Source organism: Schistocerca piceifrons, chromosome 7 (genome assembly GCF_021461385.2).
Source record: "Schistocerca piceifrons isolate TAMUIC-IGC-003096 chromosome 7, iqSchPice1.1, whole genome shotgun sequence".
In the NCBI taxonomy this organism is placed as follows: domain Eukaryota; kingdom Metazoa; phylum Arthropoda; class Insecta; order Orthoptera; family Acrididae; genus Schistocerca; species Schistocerca piceifrons.
Genome location: NC_060144.1, coordinates 188,597,277 through 188,615,420, shown reverse-complemented (window position 1 = coordinate 188,615,420; position 18,144 = coordinate 188,597,277). Strand labels below are relative to the sequence as shown.

Below are 18,144 nucleotides of genomic sequence, written 5' to 3'. Positions count from 1 at the left end.
AATTAAGTGATTAAACCTGTTTTACAGCTTAAAAATTTCTGCTTGAGAGGCATGTTCTTCTCCATCAATGTTCAGTGGCGTTTTCTACTACAATGCTAATCTGTACTCTGTGTGGTAGCACCTCTCAAAACTTTGTAAAACTTGTAAATTGTTTTTATACCATCAAGATTCTCATGGAGGTAACATCATTAGCATGCACTGATTCACAATCAGATTAGATGAATCACAAAGTATAACAATTACTTGTAGGCTCTCTAGAGATGCATCTATTGATATTGTCCAATGACCAAGCATAAACTAGAGTATCTCCTAAAAAGTTCTCATTTCCTTAACTTCAGAAACTCTGTCAAATGAGAGAGAGTAAGTATCAATGTGTTATCTGTATTGGCATCACTGAAAATAAATGAACCACAGAAAATTTGTTGATTAAAAAAACTGAATTAAGAATAAAAGGATGAGAGCTGTTTTCAATTTGTGGGTTTCTTGGAACATCATGACTGTTTCTGTGTGTGCTCGTACTGCAGACAATGAAGCATTGATTCCCTGTTATCTTTGAATGATCTAAGTCAGCCAGTCACGGGTTAGAGGGTGGGAAAAAAAGCTACAGTATAATATTCTACCTAAGCCATGGTGAATGTTTTTAACTTTCACATGAAAAAGGCTTTACCAGAGAGGCAAATCACATCTATTGACAGAAAAATATTTTGGAACAACAGCGATTTGAAATCCAAATGTGTGATTCAGAAATCTTCTTCTAGGTGTGTGTTCAAATCAAGATGTAAAATCAATGAATCAATCAATTTTGCAGGCATACTTTATCAGTCATTCCATGAAGGCCACCTGTAACAGTAAAATTGTTACAGGACAGACTTCACAGAATGTGACATCGACTGTAAAAACATACACTCACATATTCAGAAAAAATCAATATAGGAATCATTAAGTAATGAGGTAAAAAGGAATTCCATAAAAATATAATGTACTTGGGTCATTGTCAATGTACGAGGGTCATTCCAAAAGTAATGCCTCATATTTTTATTCATGGAAATGACAGGAGACACATAACTCGCAACAGCACAGCTAAATAGAGCAATATTTCAGCTACAGATTGTCATTTTTCCATGTAGTCATCATTATTTGTTACTCACTTTTGCCTACAATGAACCAGAGCATGCATGCCTTGCTTGTAAAAATCAGACTCAGTTGAGGCTAAACATTCCTTACAGCTTTGACAGCCCAAAGAGATGGAAGTTTGAAGGTGCTAAATTTGGACTGTGCGGTGGATGTGGTAAAACAGTCCAGCTGAATTTTGCAATGAGTTGTGTGGCCACAAAACTGACATCTAAAAGAACCACACCCTGGATATCCCAGAAGACTGTGCACATCACTTTGCCTGCAGATGGCTGTGTCTCGAATTTCTTCTTTGACGGAGAATTCGCGTATCGCCATTCCTTGGACTGTCTGGCCGTTTCCAGCTTGCAGCGGTGACACCACGTCTCATTTCCTGTGATGATGCTATTCAGAAAATTGTCACCTTCAGCTTCATATTAGTCCAGCAGATCCTGACAAACTTCCATTTGATGAGTTTTTTGTTCTTCTGTAAGCATCTGCAGGACCAATCTTGCACAGACTTTGCAATAACAAATACATGCCAACATTGTTTCAAAGTCGTTACAGCTGACATTCGGCTTTTTGCACAATTCTCTGGTTGTTATCCACCGATCAGCACAGATGAGTCAATCATGATGCTCTTCATTGCAAGGGGTGACAGCTGTGCAGGATTGACCAGGCCACAGCTTGTCAGGCACACCCTTTCCACCACCTCGAAAATGCTGTACCCGTCGCCTCACATTGCTCGCATTTACTTTATCATTTCCATACAGCTTTAACAAGTGTCAGTGGATTTCAGTTGGTGCAATTTCTTCAGCAGTGAGGAATTCAGTCACACATCACTGTTTTCTACATGTGTCTGTATCGGACTCCATTTTGGAGCACTCTGCTGTCACTAACTACTGCAGAATGACAGAACCACCTGCAAATGAAGAGGAAGGTTCAGGCATTAGCACTGCACCAATGACATCTAGCACAGACATCCAAAGTCACTACAAAACAATAAGAGTCATCACTTTCAGATCGACCCTCGTAGCAAATTTGAAGATTGCACTGTCCCAGATATTATAAACAGCTCATGTGTAATGTTAAAGGTACTGATCAGCTACTGGTCCCCAACAACCAAGCTTCAGTTCTATAAAGTAAGTACTGTTGTAAAATACTGTAATTATGAAAATATTCATTCTTTCACGTATTGCTCTCTTTCCAGAAGGTGGCAACTGACCAAAAACTTGAATTACACGAATCGGCAGGTGCCACAGCGGAATCATCTGGGACTGCTCCCCAGTCAAGTGAATGTTCGAGTGACGAAACGGTCATACATGTACTCAGAGGTGAAACCCAGTCACAAGATTCTGGCATCAATCTTACATCACACGAGTCTGACTCAGGTTCCCCAGTGCCAAGTACGGGGTCTTTCTCTGGTGGCATGGTAGCGGAAGCATGCCGAGCTGCAGCTGCTGAGAGACAGCGTGAAGCTTTAGAAGCTGCCGCGGGGATCCTAGGAGGACCACCAGTCGCTCGCTGGCACTGTCCTCCAAAGTCCATCTGGAAGCCTGCTGTGGAGGTGAGTGTGTGTCTGTTGCTGCAGCAGGGATTTTATCATTTTCTTGGCTGCTTCTCAGTGTGGCCAAGTGTGTAACACAGAAGCAACAGGTGGTGGTAAAGTCTAATTGTTATTACAGTACATCTGACTTGCACTCGACTAACTGTTCAAACTGTTGTATGTCACCCTTGTGTCTTGCATAATTTGCTTATTTTCATCAGACACCTCGTTCTTAATATTCTTTCGATCACAGGAGAGCACTAGATACAATAATCTGTGGAGTGGTGGTAAAAGTAAACTTGTGTTCCAGTGCACTTGAGTAGTGTGTGCTGTGTCTCTCCTCATGAATGGAACAGTTTGGCTTTGCAGACTGTTTAGTCGGTCAAAATGTCTTGGAGGATCATTCCAAGCTTGTGTGGTTAAATCAAATACAAATGGAATTTTGTTTTAGAGAAAATTCATTGAAAAATAAAAGGCTAATATAATTTATTTTTCTACATAGTTTCCTCCTTTATAAACACAATTTTCCAGTGAGAAAGAAGGTTTTGTTATCTTATCATCATAGGACTGAATCTGGTTGCATCAGGAGCAATTGTGCATGAATACCTGTGTTCCCTTACCATCTTCAAATCGTTGCCTTCTAGAGATTTTATAAGCAATTCAAACATAAGAAACTCATAGTGCGATAGGTCCAGGCTATAGGGAGGATGATCATGTTGAGTTCAGTGCACTTGAGAAAATTAGAGCTTCATTATGGGTCCTGGAATTGCTATGGAGGAGGATGTGCTCTCAAATTGGTTGGTCTCATCTTTTGCAGCAATATGTACCCCTCACCTGGTTCAGCAGTTTGCACTAGTAAGCAGCATTGATTGTGTGTTGCCCATGCAAAAAATCAATCAGCAAAATGCCTTTGCTGTCAAAGGAAACAGTTGAAAAAACCTTGCCAGCTGACAGTTGAATCTTGGCTTTCACTGGGGCTGCCTCACTTTGCCTCCACCACTCCCTACTGGCTTGTTTCGATTTGGAAGTTTAGTGGTGGACTCACCTTCTTTCAAAAATCTTGCTTAAGCCTCAACTTCTGATCTGGAACCAGAAGGCAAGGGACCTATCAGGCATAAACTTTACGGAACTTTAGATCATTTATGATTGCTGACACCTACCATAACTGGTTTTCGATGTGTTTGGCAATTTTGGATACACTCACCAGTCGATCTTTCTCAAGAATGTCTTGAATTGTGCAACTTTTTTCATTCAGAATGCTCATCTGGCAACAGCATTAATGTTCCTTGTTTTCCACTTTTCTTGTCCATCCCTGAACTATTTACGCCAGGCAAACACATGAATCCTTGACAGTATTTTGACCCTGAACTGTGCAGTCTGTCTCCAAAAAATTTCTTGAGCGCCTCCATGGGCAATAAATTTTATAATTATGCATTGTGCAATGGAGGTTTGCACCTCTGGCTCTGAAATTGTGAGCCCTACTAATGAATTGGATGGATTGTTAACAGGGGAAGTTATCTTCCAAAATCATGTAGACCAAACCGTCAAATATTCAATTACTATTGTGAGACAAAAAGCATTGAAGATCTCCCTCATAATACACGGCTGTTGAAAACTTAAGGATGAAAGTGACCTTCATATCATGTGTCGCTGCCAGGTAACATAGCTTGATGAAACTTGGACCAGACATAGAAAGAACTGCTGCAGTATAATACAGAAAATAAATGAAAGAAATGCATAATGAGATTAGCAAAAATGACACTTTTATTCAAAGACAGTAATTACATGAAGTCATTGTGATTCATGTTGATCCCGTGATGTTACGAAGGATGGGATGTGGTCCTTAACAGGGTGTGTGATAGCCATTCTCTGCAATGTGCTCCCATCCTGGCCACAAGGTTGGTAAGGAGCCCTCGTTGTAGGGTGTTCTGTTTCACCCCCAGTGTAGTTGACAACTGCTGCATGGTTATTGGTACATGTGGACATGCTGCCATATGTCTTCCCACCATGTCACACATGTATTCAATGGGATTTTAGTCGGGGGAATGGAAAGGGCAGTCCATTCACTGAATTCCACTTGCTCCAAGAACTTCTCCACCTGCATTGTTTGATGTGGCACACAATGTCATCCATAAAAATGAAGTCAAAGCCAAATGCAGCCTTTAAAAGATGCACTTGAGGAAGAAGTACAGTGTCACAAAACATTGACCTGTAAACTCCCCATTTTTGAAGATTTGGAAGTCAGTATGTCCATGCAACATTATGCCTCACCACACAATAACACCTGTACCACCAGAACCTTCAAGTTTACTAATGTGCATTACATTTTCCTGCCTCTCATCCGAGAAGAGCACATGACCCACTCTTCATTGGTCCAGTCCCTATGCTCTTGGCACACTGCAGCTCTTTGAACACAGTACATTCACTGGTCAATGTTACTGTTCCACGGTACTTCTTCCCCTTGTTTCTTCAGGGGTATATTCAGCCCTGACTTCAGTTTCATGGATGACAATTTACAACCACACTAAATGGTGCAGATGGAGGAGCTGTTGGAACTACAGGATATTTGGAGAATTGACTGGCCTGCCCATTCACATGTCTTAAATCCCATGAAGCATATGTGGGATGTGTAAGGGAGACATATTGGAGCACATCCACATGGAACAACTATCCAGCAATTGTCAACCATGCTTGTGGTGGAATGGAACACTCTGCCATAAGACAACATTACCAACCTTGTGGCCAGCATGGAACACATTGCACAGCATGCATTGCTGCCTGTGCCAACAGCCTTGCCACGGTGGATACACCGGTTCCCGTGAGATCAACGAAGTTAAGCGCTGTCGGGCTTGGCCAGCACTTGGATGGGTGACCATCCAGCCGCCGTGCACTATTGCCGTTTTTCGGGGTGCACTCAGCCTCGTGATGCCAATTGAGGAGCTAATCGACTGAATAGTAGCGGCTCTGGCCAAAGAAAACCATCATGACGACCGGGAGAGCGGTTTGCGAACCACACGGCCCTTCTATCCGCATCCTCAGCTGAGGATGACACGGCGGTTGGATGGTCCTGATGGACCACTTGTGGCCTGAAGATGGAGTGCATTGCTGCCTGTGTTGATTGCACACCATATTAAGAACTATGTCTCATCTTTTGTAATGTCCAGGGAACTATCATAAATCACAGTGATCTCAATGCAGTTGTTGTCTTGGAATAAAATTGACATTTCTGTTTGTCTAATTGTGTATCTCTTTCAGTTATATTCTATACTATATTGTAGTAGATCTTTCTACAAATGGTCCAGGTTTCATAAACCTGTGTTACAAGGCAACGGCAATGTTATGAAAAGGAAAGATTGGTTCTCGTCACATAGAGCACATGTTGATTTACACATAGACACAACAAAAAGACTGCCATACATGCTGAACTTTTGGTCAATACACCTTTTTTCTAAAGAGACAACACACACATATTCACGAAGCACAAGTCGCATACACACATTACCACTGTATCTGGCCACTGATGCCGGATTATGAGCAACTGCACCTGATGGGAGAAGCAATCTGGGTAGTGGGGATGAAGAGGACACTGGGACGGGGAGGGTGAGGGATAGCTGTTAGGAGTGGGGGAGGGGGGAAGGTAAAGTGCAGTGTGTGGGAGCATGCAGGGATGAGGTGGGGAGAGGGTAGGGCTGTAGACAGCACACACACATTCATGCAAGCACAATTTACACACATGACTGCTGTCTCTGGCTACTGAGACTGGGCTGCAAGCAGCTGTGCCTGGTGGGAGAAGTAGTCTGGGTGTTGGGGTTGATGAGGAGACTGGGGCAAGGAGGGTGAGGGATAGCGGGGTAAGGATGGGGGAAGGGGGGAAGGTAAAGTGCTACTTGTGGGAGCGTGCAGGGATGTTGTGGGGACGGGGTAGGCCAGCTAGGTGCAGTCAGCTGTTTTAAGCCAAAGGGTTGGTTAGGAGAGGAGTGGAAAAGGAGAAAAAGAGAGGAGGGGAAAAGGACTAGTGGTCACATTGCTGGAATAGATAGCTGTGTATGTTGGTGGAGTGCAAACAGAGAAAGGGATAGGTGGGTGAGGGACACAGATTATGAAGTTTGAGGCCAAGGGGATATACGAGGGTCATCCACAAAGTAAGTTTCATTTCTATTTCTATCTGCAACAGTGCTACGATCGCAGTTCCGAGCATGTGCGGCAGTTACTCTGACTCAAGGAGAAGACACGTACGCCATTTTCAGATCGTTGCTGCCAATGTGTGCTTTGTGGTGCTTCTTTATAATGTCAGCCATAATTGAAAATGCAGCCATGTGTGAAATCAGATCTGTGATTCGTGTTCTAAAAGCAAAGAAAGTTAAACCAAAGGAAATTGATCGGCAAATCTGTGAGGTTAACGGACAAAATGCTATGAGTGATTCAATGGTTAGAAGATGGTTCAGACTGTTCAATGAAGGATGTGATCAAGTGCACGATGAAGAATGAAGTGGACGCCCGTCTATGGTTACTGATTAATTGATTCACACAATTGAGGAGAAGATTAAGCACAACCCTAAGTTTACACTTAGTGCCCTTGATATGGAAGTTCTGCAAATCTCAAGATCACTTATTCATGAAATTGTTACTGAAAAACTGAAATTTTGAAAACTTTGCTCATGTTTGGTACCCAAAATTCTTACTGAACAACACAAAAAAAAAACAATGGATGGGCAGTGCACTTAAGTTTTTGACATGCTACAATGAAGAAAGCGATGGTTTTCTTTCTCGGATAGTCACGGGGGATGAAACTTGGGTACCGTACGACACTCCTGAAACAAAACAGCAATCAGTGGAATAGAGAGACACTTCATTCCCAACGAAGGTTAAGCCTAAGCAAATCTTGACACCTTGAAAAGTCATGTGCACTGTTTTTTGGGACAGAAAAGGCATTTTGCTGCTTGATTTCTTGCCACGAGCCCAAACAATCAATGCACATGGTTACTGTGACACCATTAAGAAATTGTGCTGCGCAATACAGAACAAGCCCCGAGGATTACTGTCAAAAGGTGTGTGTGTGTTTTTTTTTTCCATGATAATTCCTAACCTGACATGGCGAATGTGACCAAACAACTCTTACAGGAATTTCACTGGACATGTTTGATCATCCTCCATACAGCCCGGACCTCGTTCCAAGTGACTTTCATCTCTTCTTACACCTAAAATCTGTCCTTGGTGGTCAACACTTCAACAATGATGATGAGCTGAAAGAACTTCTTAGCACATCTTCGTTGATCCATTATGGACCGTGGGACGACGGCCGGCATGAACTTCTTGATGCAATAATTTACCAACAGCCGTATGTATTGTAGAAATTTATTTTATTTTATGAACTTCTATGTGCTACCAGTTTCGGTGTTACATTCTTCAGGCCCCACTCGTCATAGTTGTAAAATAGCTATACACAGAAGGAGCCATGTAACTGGATCCGTGAATCAAACCGTCCTGCAACAGCTCTTGGTGGCTAGGCGACACAGACTGAGGGGCTTTGCAAACCACCTCAATCTGTGTCGCTTACTGTCTACAGAATTTCAAAGAGCATATTCCAGTCAAGATTGTCCAAAATTTTCTCTAAATCTACAAATACCAAAGCTTAGCTTTGGTTAATAATATATTTATGAATATTAATATTTGTTTGATGTTGGCATTGATTGTTGACAGCAAATCTCATAATTGTGTGAATGTATTATGAGGCTGTTGTAATTATGTTTAACATTTAAAGAAACGTTTATAAGAGGTTCTGGTGTGGATATCACATGTTATCTTTATTATACACTTTGTGCAATCAACACTTCCTTTTCTATTGAAAAGTATCCCAGAACATGGTGCTACAAGACATTAGAGAGTGATAATAACAATAATGAGTCAACTTTTTGGCATTTTCATATCCAAAGTCTGCTATGATCTGTGTAAACACCAAGGAAGTAAGAATATTGTGTTTCATTAATTGATTTTTCCTCTTGCATTATTTCGAATATTGTAGTTCAACCATGTACAGTACAGGTTTGCATGTATTGTGTTTTATCCGAGTCCAGTAACAGTCTGTAGAGAACCATTTGTAATTATCAAGTAAATCAGCATGGTGATTTATAGATGCACCTCCCAAATAATTATGTGCAGCTTCACCAAAAATTTACATTGAAAGTACACTTCCACGTAGATCTGAATTTCTGAAACTATTTTGAAATTTTATGTGGAATGTTTGATTCAGGTGATACTTTCACTGAAAGAGACAGATATTTCCCAGTTAGGATACTCTCTCCTTGTATGTATGAGAAGAAACTTTTATGAAATCTTGATGTTTCTTTCTCTGTTTTTAATGTTGCAGCAGAGATTGTCCCTTATTTTTCTTATGATTTATCTTTTGTATAAATTGGGCTCTTTCTCCTGTACCTTCTTGTTGGGTTGCTACATTTCCTTGAATCATCCTGAAATAGAAACGTTTTATGTGCAGGCTCTGCAGGAGTTTGACATGGTGCGTGATGGAGACCGTGTGATGGTGTGCCTCTCTGGTGGCAAGGATTCTCTCAGCCTCTTACACACACTCCACCAGTATCAGTTCTATGCAAAGGCAAAGGGTGTGAATTTTACACTTGGTGCTGCAACTGTTGATCCAGGTAGCCCTGCTTATGATCCAAGGCCTCTCATACCTTACCTGGAGGCCTTAGGAGTACATTATCTTTATGAAGAGCAGAGTAAGTATTCTGTATATGCATACCTGTCTTTAATATTGAAAATTATGTATGTATTCCTTCTACTTGCTGTCATGTGGTTAACCTGGTAGCTATGTTAGAAAGTAAGACAATATCAGTAAAAATATTGGCAGAGATGTTTGATTTTCTTGTAGTAATTTCTGTTTGTTTCACTAAATCATCCTGTCAGTTAACAGGAAGACCTTTCTGATTCTTAAAGCCACATAAAAAGATTAGTTGCTATATAATTATATTATTTCCTAGCAATGTGGCAATGGATAGATAAGTCTGGTGAAAAATGATCATATAATTTTAAAAATTAACTGACTTTATCTCTCAACATTGCCTCGTTTGGTACCTATGCATTTCATCCTTTTTCATTCCATTGGAACCGAGTATTTCATCAAACACTGTAAAATATTCTATTATGGAAGAGAATCCACATGTGTGAGGAGGCATCAGCAAACAGAACATTCCCACAGGTATAAATGGCACACAAGCATGGGAGAATAGTGTTCAGTCATGTTTGCTACTCATTCACAAGTGTTCTTTGGTGTTTTGCTGCTTGATAATCTTTCAGTGAATTATCAAAGGAAGCTCCAGTTTGTTACTTGCCTCAGTGTGAATATCACAGAGAGCATTCACATTCTCCTTCTTGTTATTTTTCATCCACAAACTGCCTTTGTGATGTATGTCAGTTACGTAGTATCTGAAGAGAATGTACTGTTGTTAATAGGAAAAGGTAGATGCCACAGTTGTTCGTGGAATACAAGAGATCTACCCTACAAAAGGCAGGGGAGCAGTGGTGGAGGGGATGGGGGTAAGAGGGAAGTTAACGTTTGGAAGCAAGTGTCCAAAGCACTCCTCGTTATAGCTGTTAAGTAACAAAGAAGATAAATCCATTACTTGCTTCCTCCTAATGAGAACAGAATAAAAAGGGCACAAGCTCAGGAGTGAGTGATATGCAAAACAACTACTTGGTGTAGTCAAATTGTCTCCAGTTTCTAAGAACCAGATCATAAATTCTAACCTTTCTTCAGGAGATATTGCTTGTTGATAGCTACTGCTGCTGTGAAATTATCCCCTCTGTTGCAGTGAGTAGTTTAGTTAATTAATATATTCTACCAAAATATCAGTAAAGTTTTAAAAGAAAGCTACAGGAAGGCAGGAGCTTTTATTCAGTGATAAGTGCACTACCACCATGTGTCTCATGATTGTGTAAAATTTCAGAAACCCACAGTTTTGTTTTCTTCATAACAAAATAATTCTGTCTGACTATCATAACGCATTGTCTGTAGTGTTTGCATATTTCAGTCCTTGTTCTCTCATCTTCTGTTGTATTCCCTCCATTGTAAATGCTTGTGCAAAGATACAGGTGAATTGTGGTGAACACTAGTGTATTGTTCTATGCTCTTTTGCTTGTGTTCTCTTCTGTTCACTTTGATGGAAGTGAGCGCTCAACAATCAGCAAGCCAAATTTTGAAGTGAGGCAACAAATGCGGTGTGTGTGTGTGTGTGTGTGTGTGTGTGTGTGTGTGTGTGTGTGTGTGTGTGTGTGCGCGCACGCGTGCATCCATGCATGCATGTGTGTGTGAGGGTAGGGTGGGGTGGAGAGTGAGGTGACTGTTGGTTTGGTGAAAAAGCACTTGCTTATGTGCTTGTCTTGTTCACTGTCAACCAACTTTTCTTTCAAGTGATAGAGTGATTAAGGATAATGAGGGCCAATCATGTTTCTGTCTCTGTCCAAGTAATTTATGAGGATTATATCAGGGAAGTAACAAAAAACAGTGGCTATCTTAAGTCCAGCCAACAAAATAATCTTCACCTTCTTATGTGCACTCTCATTAGTATTACTAAAATGTTTTGATTGTTGTAAAGAATATTAAGAATATTGATGTATTTAAATTACATCTAAGGTCAAAAATCTGTGCAAATGTCCTGTGGTTTTTGCCTAACATAATCAGATCATTCACTGAAATGTTCTTATGTGTCAAATTATGGTCAAAAGTCAGCAAATATTGTACCTAATAATTTGAATATATACCTAGTTTAGGGCAGAACTCCTGCATCTTTTTAGTTCAGTTATTATAATATTAGTTACCACGTGCTTTTGTAATCATCCAGTAGTTAATTATAAACCTTTTAAGGGTTTTTGTGTGTTGACCTTATCTAACTGGCTGATCACTTGTTTCAGAGTAGAAGCTACTGTAACCATAATGAGATTTTCACTCTGCAGCGGAGTGTGCGCTGATATGAAACTTCCTGGCAGATTAAAACTGTGTGCCTGACCGAGACTCGAACTCAGGATCTTTGCCTTTCGCGGGCAAGTGCTCTACCATCTGAGCTACCGAAGCACGACTCACGCCCGGTACTCACAGCTTTACTTCTGCCAGGAGACAAGATACTGGCAGAAGTAAAGCTGTGAGTACCAGGCATGAGTCATGCTTCGGTAGCTCAGATGGTAGAGCACTTGCCCGCGAAAGGCAAAGGTCCCGAGTTCGAGTCTCGGTCGGGCACACAGTTTTAATCTGCCAGGAAGTTTTACTGTAACCATGTTTAAACTTAGTAATCCAGAAATAAATACTCGTTAAGTGCTGGCCTAATCTGCTTGAACTTCATCTAGATCCATTTTAACTATGCATTTGCTCAGAGCTTTAAATGGAAATTTTTAATAACTGCACATAACTTCAGTTTATTTATCTTCTACACTACATGTTATATTGAACACTTGTGAGGAATGCTAAAAAGTGACTAAATGCCACTTCTGTTGAAGATTTCAGCGAAAGTGTTAACAGAATCATGCTTACTGTGACTGACACAGTTAAAAAGAATCATCAGATTCATACAAATTACGTGAATTATCTTTTCTCATACAGTTCATGCACTTCTCCTTGGTATCTCATTTCCCTAGCTCTGAATCAGTAGAAGTCAGAAGACTTTGAGCTGCTCTGTTTTGTATTCTGTCTCTGCTAAAATCACCAATCAAGCAGTATGGGATGTGGTAGGTTTGTAGCAGCCATTGTTTGAATGGTATGTTTAATTTTGCTGTAATGTGTTCAGTTTCTTTGTAATAAAATAAATGATATATCAGTTCTTGGCCCATTGAACTTGTAAAAACATAAGACCATCGTAATTTAAGTATTGTATAGTTCTCTATTTTCCATTATATTACTACTTAGACATATAAGGTGTTAGTCCTACTTATTGTGACAACTTTTATAATTTGCCTTTCCTGCTTAGAAGTACACAGTTTTATTGTATCAAGCACAGCTACATGGTTCTCTTGCTGTTTCAGAAATACTAGATCAGGCAGCCATGCTGGATAAATGTACATCAGTGTGCAGCTTTTGCAGCAGAATGAAACGTGGTCGACTGTATGCTGCTGCTCGTATGAATGGGTACAATGTTCTTGCTCTTGGGCAGCATCTAGATGACATTACAGAGAGTTTTCTCATGTCTGTGTTTCACAATGGGAGGCTGCGTACTATGAAGGCACATTACTGGATAAGGTAAACATCCCATTAAGAGTGTGTGTGTGTGTGTGTGTGTGTGTGTGTGTGTGTGAGTGTGTGTACGCGCGCACATATATCACATAAAGGGCAGTGTATCATACTTTAATCAGCTGTGTCATACATTGTATGATACACATCTTAATGTTTCTGATAAGAGGCTGCTTGAACAGCCAATTGCCATTACCACCCAATAAGACCACAGCAGTGCCAATCCTATATGGGAGATTTCCAGTATTTTCAATATGTATTTTTTTTAGGGTAAATTTTTCTGTAGGACAGAGGTGGGAAATAAACAAAGTCGCAGCAAGTATAAACAAAGTGAACTACTGTAACTTGGAAGAGTAAGTGTGCTAGAGAGAAAACTCATTTAGCTTCTTTCATCAAATTATAGTGATCCTTGAAAATAGAAGTTATGTATTTCTAATATCAATATAGGAGAATGGAAGGTAGTTGCAATGTCATCCAGGACTGATGCTAGGATTATTTTGAACCCCAGATAAGTGTTCGTAGGCCCAACCCATAATTTTTTATTTTAAACTTTGAGTATTCGGGTAAAGTCAGAAAACTTTAATGCAAACAAAGCAAAGAACACCTATTTTTTAAGAAACTTTTTAATGCTCAAAGTTTACATAAATTTGATAGTTTTCAAAATTATACTTCTTTTCTAGCTTATTTAAATGTGAACTCTTTTGTAATCCCAGTAAAATGAAATGAGTGTGGTAGCTCTGACTCCATTGCAATCATAACTGATCCAACAAACTGCTATTGCCCCAATGTGATTCTCAAACAATTCTTAACTCTTGCAAGAACCCTGGATGATGACACTGCTTAGGCAACAGTAACAGGCAAAGTGCAGAAAATCTGTAATGCTGGTACATATGGAAATATATTTGCACTTATTACAAGCATTGAGGAGGTACAGAAGCTGAACTGGCTCAGACCCGAAATTAGCTACATAAGTTTTTTTTTTTTTAACTACAAAATTTCTTCTTTCAGATCATGCTTATTGACATATACACTGTACAAAGATCCCATGTTTTCTATGTGCTCTGATAGTGTAGAATCACCTAGGCTCGTGTAGTCTACAAGAAACCAAATGCTTCCATCATGTTTTCTATGGCAACATACCTCATAATTAAGTTTCCTACAACTGTACTGTATCTGGAATAACATTGAAAACATTAGTGTAAAACTGTCCTCTGGACTCAGGTTGAAATCTTCTTCTGGTATTTCATTTACAAAGCATTTTCTATGTCTTTACATTTATCTCTATCACAAACCATTACATTCAACTTGGAAAGTATTTCAATATTTTCTGGTATCTTGCAAGTTTGAATAAATACTATGCCAATGATTTCTCAGTTTATTTAATTCTTCCACTAAACTCTTAATACTGACAGTTTTCTACATCTGTTGCAGCTTCCTATACTTGAAGCACAATGTTATCTTTGTTTATTGCAGCTAATACTTTGTATCAGATTGAGGACATTAAGGTACACGGAAATGATTTCAAATACTTCTGAAAGCCCTTTAGTTGAGTATGTGCCTCCACAGTCAAAGTTAGAAGCAAGTTCAACCTCACTTTGTGGTCCTGGTAAATAATTAATAAATATATGAACAACATCTATTTGTGTATACCATCTTGTTTCCTATAGCCCATAAAGGGATGATTCAGTATTATACTTCAACATATATTGTTATTTTTATTGTATTTTGTGGGTTTATAGACAAGAGTAGCATATATTCTTGGTTTTGAAACGGTGTATTGAAATATCCATTGAAACAAAACTTGCCTTGTGCATGTATTGTAATGTAGTAATATGTTGGTAATGAACTATGGCAGATGTCTTGTTACGTGCTCTTGAATCCATTGAAAGTTTATTTGTGAGTTTGTTCACCAATCTCCTCAGTGTCTCTCCAACTCTACGTTGACGTAGTGTAGCTGAAACTTTCTATAGCAATTAGACTGACTAGAAAGAGTAATATTTACAATCGAGTGTATATAATTATTTATCAGAGATGAGCATCATTTATTTCTTCCTTGAATACAACTTTTATTCTTGCTATTGAGTTGTAATATGTAATATTCACAATTATGAGTGCCCTTCATCTTATCCGAGCAAGAACAAAATCAGTCATTAACATTACATTCAACAACAAAGACAATAAAAATCAGAGATAATGCAATGATAATGTTCGCTTTTCTTACGCTAGGTGCAACATCTTTGGTTCCTACCCACAGTGCATTATCTGATGCAATTATTACCGTAAAAAAAAAAAAAAAAAAAAAAAAGTATTACAAACTTTTCTTAAAAGCTCTTTCACAAGTGCGTCAAACTTTGACAAAAACTTTTAAGACACCCCAAAAATTGCCATGACTAAGTCACTGTCACCTCTCAAAGTGTCTTTCAGCAAGAAAAAGAGTCACTTTCATTACATGATGCAGCTCTTTGGTTTAGTACTGCTCTTCTCTTACAAAGTTTCTGTCTAAAAGATTTTCTATGGCTGAACAACTATTTAGCACTTTTTCTAATTAGTGCTACTCAAAGTACACTGTTTTGTGGTGATCACTTGCTTTAATGTTCACTCACTTTTGTGTTAGCTTTTTTACAACCTCTTGGTAACCCCCTAGCCTTAGCCTGGTACAAATCAGACTTAAGAGATATCTGTGTGTCACAAAAACAATCAGACAACAAAATGCCTCAAACAAGCCAGTCTCTTTTTGAAATTTCTCCATATTTTAAAATGAACTCAAACACATTTGAAGGGATTGGTTGATTACATTTTCAGTCCCACAAGAGCCTTTTCGGTGTTTGCTCAGGTCCTCGACTGACAGATTCTTTTGCCTCTAAACTGAAGTGCTTTTCTTCACTCCACAAATCAATATAAAAATCTAAAAGCTTCTCATTCCTTGTTGATCTAGCTGTAAAAAAAAATGTGCAGCTTCCAGAATGACTTCATCACTGTCACTGTAATTTGCTCTAATATTATAATTTAATATTATAATTTTCACTTTTGTGTGTATTCCTTCTCAGTACAAATGCCACCCTAACTGTCACCTCTCTCTTAATCGGTGTGGTTCCATTTCTGCAACACTGATGCTACAGATGCTTCTAAACAGAGTTTTTCTTGCCTGTCAACATCTGCAAACTTTTGAAAAATGGCAGTAAATTTTGCATGAGAGGGCCATTCTTAATTACTTAAATCACAATAACCTGAATCAGTTATAAGTGGGACTGTGTAACTAACAACATACCTTCTCTCCGAGAATCCTGTCAGCTGTTCATGGTTTAGTGGTTAGTGTAGCTGACTCTCAATTACGGGACCCTGCATTCGATTCCCAGTCAGGCTGGGGTTTTCTCTGCTTGGAACTGGATTTGTGTACTGTCCTCATCATCACTTCATTATCACCAGTGTGTAAGTTTGCCAAAGGGGTATCAGATAAAAAAGACTTGCACCAGTTGGCTGAACATCTCAGGTGGCATCTACTGACCAATAATGCCATACACAAACTTCATTTTTGAGACTCCTGATCTGGTCCTGTTGACTGTTAATTAAGGTAGCCTCAACATCATCTCCACATTCTTCTGAATCGCCCAACACCATTGGTTTAGGAGTGGCACAAAGGTTGATAATGTCTGTCTCTGTTTTCCATCAATGCCTTTTTCAGCCTCACATTCTTGTTTTTGATAATCTGATGAAGCACTGTAATACTTTCTTCCATTTACGTCCTTCATTTCCGTTATAACAAATTGCATAGAACTGTATGATGCAGCAATACAAACATGAAACTTCCTGCACAACCACAAAATAATGGGGAGCACAGCAGGCTGTTCAGCTTGACTGACTTCTTTGCACTGCTGATGACTACTGACAAGGCACTATACAAAACAAAATACAAAAAAACAAACATTTGCATGCCTGCACTCACACTAATTTGGCAAATTTTGTCCTGTAATCTTGGCTTGTCAAAATTTGCTTTTGATTGATGTGCCATCATTGATGGTTGGAGCACTGACACATTATCTGCATATCCAGTAATGCTGGCAACTGGTGGGTTATGCATGGGGCCATATCAACCTGTACCACATCAAAACAGCCTAATGAGACACAATTAAGTGTTGAAACTGGTAGCGACAAAATAAAATAAAATCATAAGGATGGCTGTAGGTGTTTCTTTTTTTTTGCCGTGTTAGTATATCTTAGTCATCATTTAAAGGTTGTACTTGAAACTTTGTAAAAAAGCTTTCTCAGGACAGTTTACGTCTATCTTCAGATGAATGAATGAATATATATTTAAGGATATGGGACAAGCTAAATAAATATTCGGACTGAACTAAATATTTCAAAGTGAGTCACCATACAACCCCAGAAAGATAAGCTTTTTTGTAAAACTACAATTGTGTTAAGATTGCTTTACAGTTTCTGTGATGCACAGCACAAAGCTTTCATATTTCTTTGGCTCTGGTGCAACTTTTGAACATTTTTGATGTATCATATGTGATATGGATACGTAAATCAACAGCTGTACGCAAACTAAGGGTGTTGATATATGTGATATGGATAGTTAAAAATGTATGTAAAATAAGTCAAAGGCAATCCTCACCTATAGCAGATGGATGTGTGGACCAGAGTGACACATAATAGAAAATGGCATTCACACTAGATTTTGAGCACTAGCACTTTTCTAACAATAGTGCACACATTCACACACACAACCTAATGCACACTCCTGTATCCATGGAAAGTCTGTTTGGTTGTGTGTGTACTATTACCGAAAAAAGAGCTAGTGCTTCAATATTGTTATGAATTAATAGCTGGTATTGCTTGACTTATCAAGTGGGATCATGTGTTTAGTGCTCATTTTCAGAGTGAGTTTTACATCTACATCTACAGTAGCACACATTTAAAATACAGTAGGATGTCTGCAATCCTAATCTCTGTTTGTTCTTTAGGATTAAATTTATTGAGAGTTATTGAGATGTGCATTACTCACATTTAACATTAATTTAGTTGTTTTCAATAATTTCCAGAGAACGTGATCTCAGAGTTATTAGACCATTCATTTATGTGCGAGAGAAATCCTTGAGACAGTTTGCTGAGTCCAGAAACCTACCTATAATACCTGAAAATTGCCCAGCTTGTTTTGAAGCACCAAAAGTGAGTAAAAACTTGGCTTATTGTAGTCATTATCAGTAAGGGTCAAGTTGCAGAGGGTATAATTGTTGCATTCTTTTGTGTGCAC

General features: G+C 39.1%; 1 protein-coding gene across 1 annotated transcript in view; it reads left to right on the top strand.

Annotated features, from left to right (window-relative positions):
* The window catches only part of LOC124804985, a 92,379-nt gene that overhangs the window by 51,256 nt on the left and 22,979 nt on the right, over window positions 1–18,144 (top strand). The window contains exons 14-17 of the mRNA XM_047265376.1: window positions 2,321–2,677; window positions 9,150–9,390; window positions 12,683–12,896; window positions 17,933–18,059. Of these exons, the coding sequence (XP_047121332.1) occupies window positions 2,321–2,677; window positions 9,150–9,390; window positions 12,683–12,896; window positions 17,933–18,059 (939 nt within the window). The remainder of the gene's footprint in view (window positions 1–2,320; window positions 2,678–9,149; window positions 9,391–12,682; window positions 12,897–17,932; window positions 18,060–18,144) is intronic.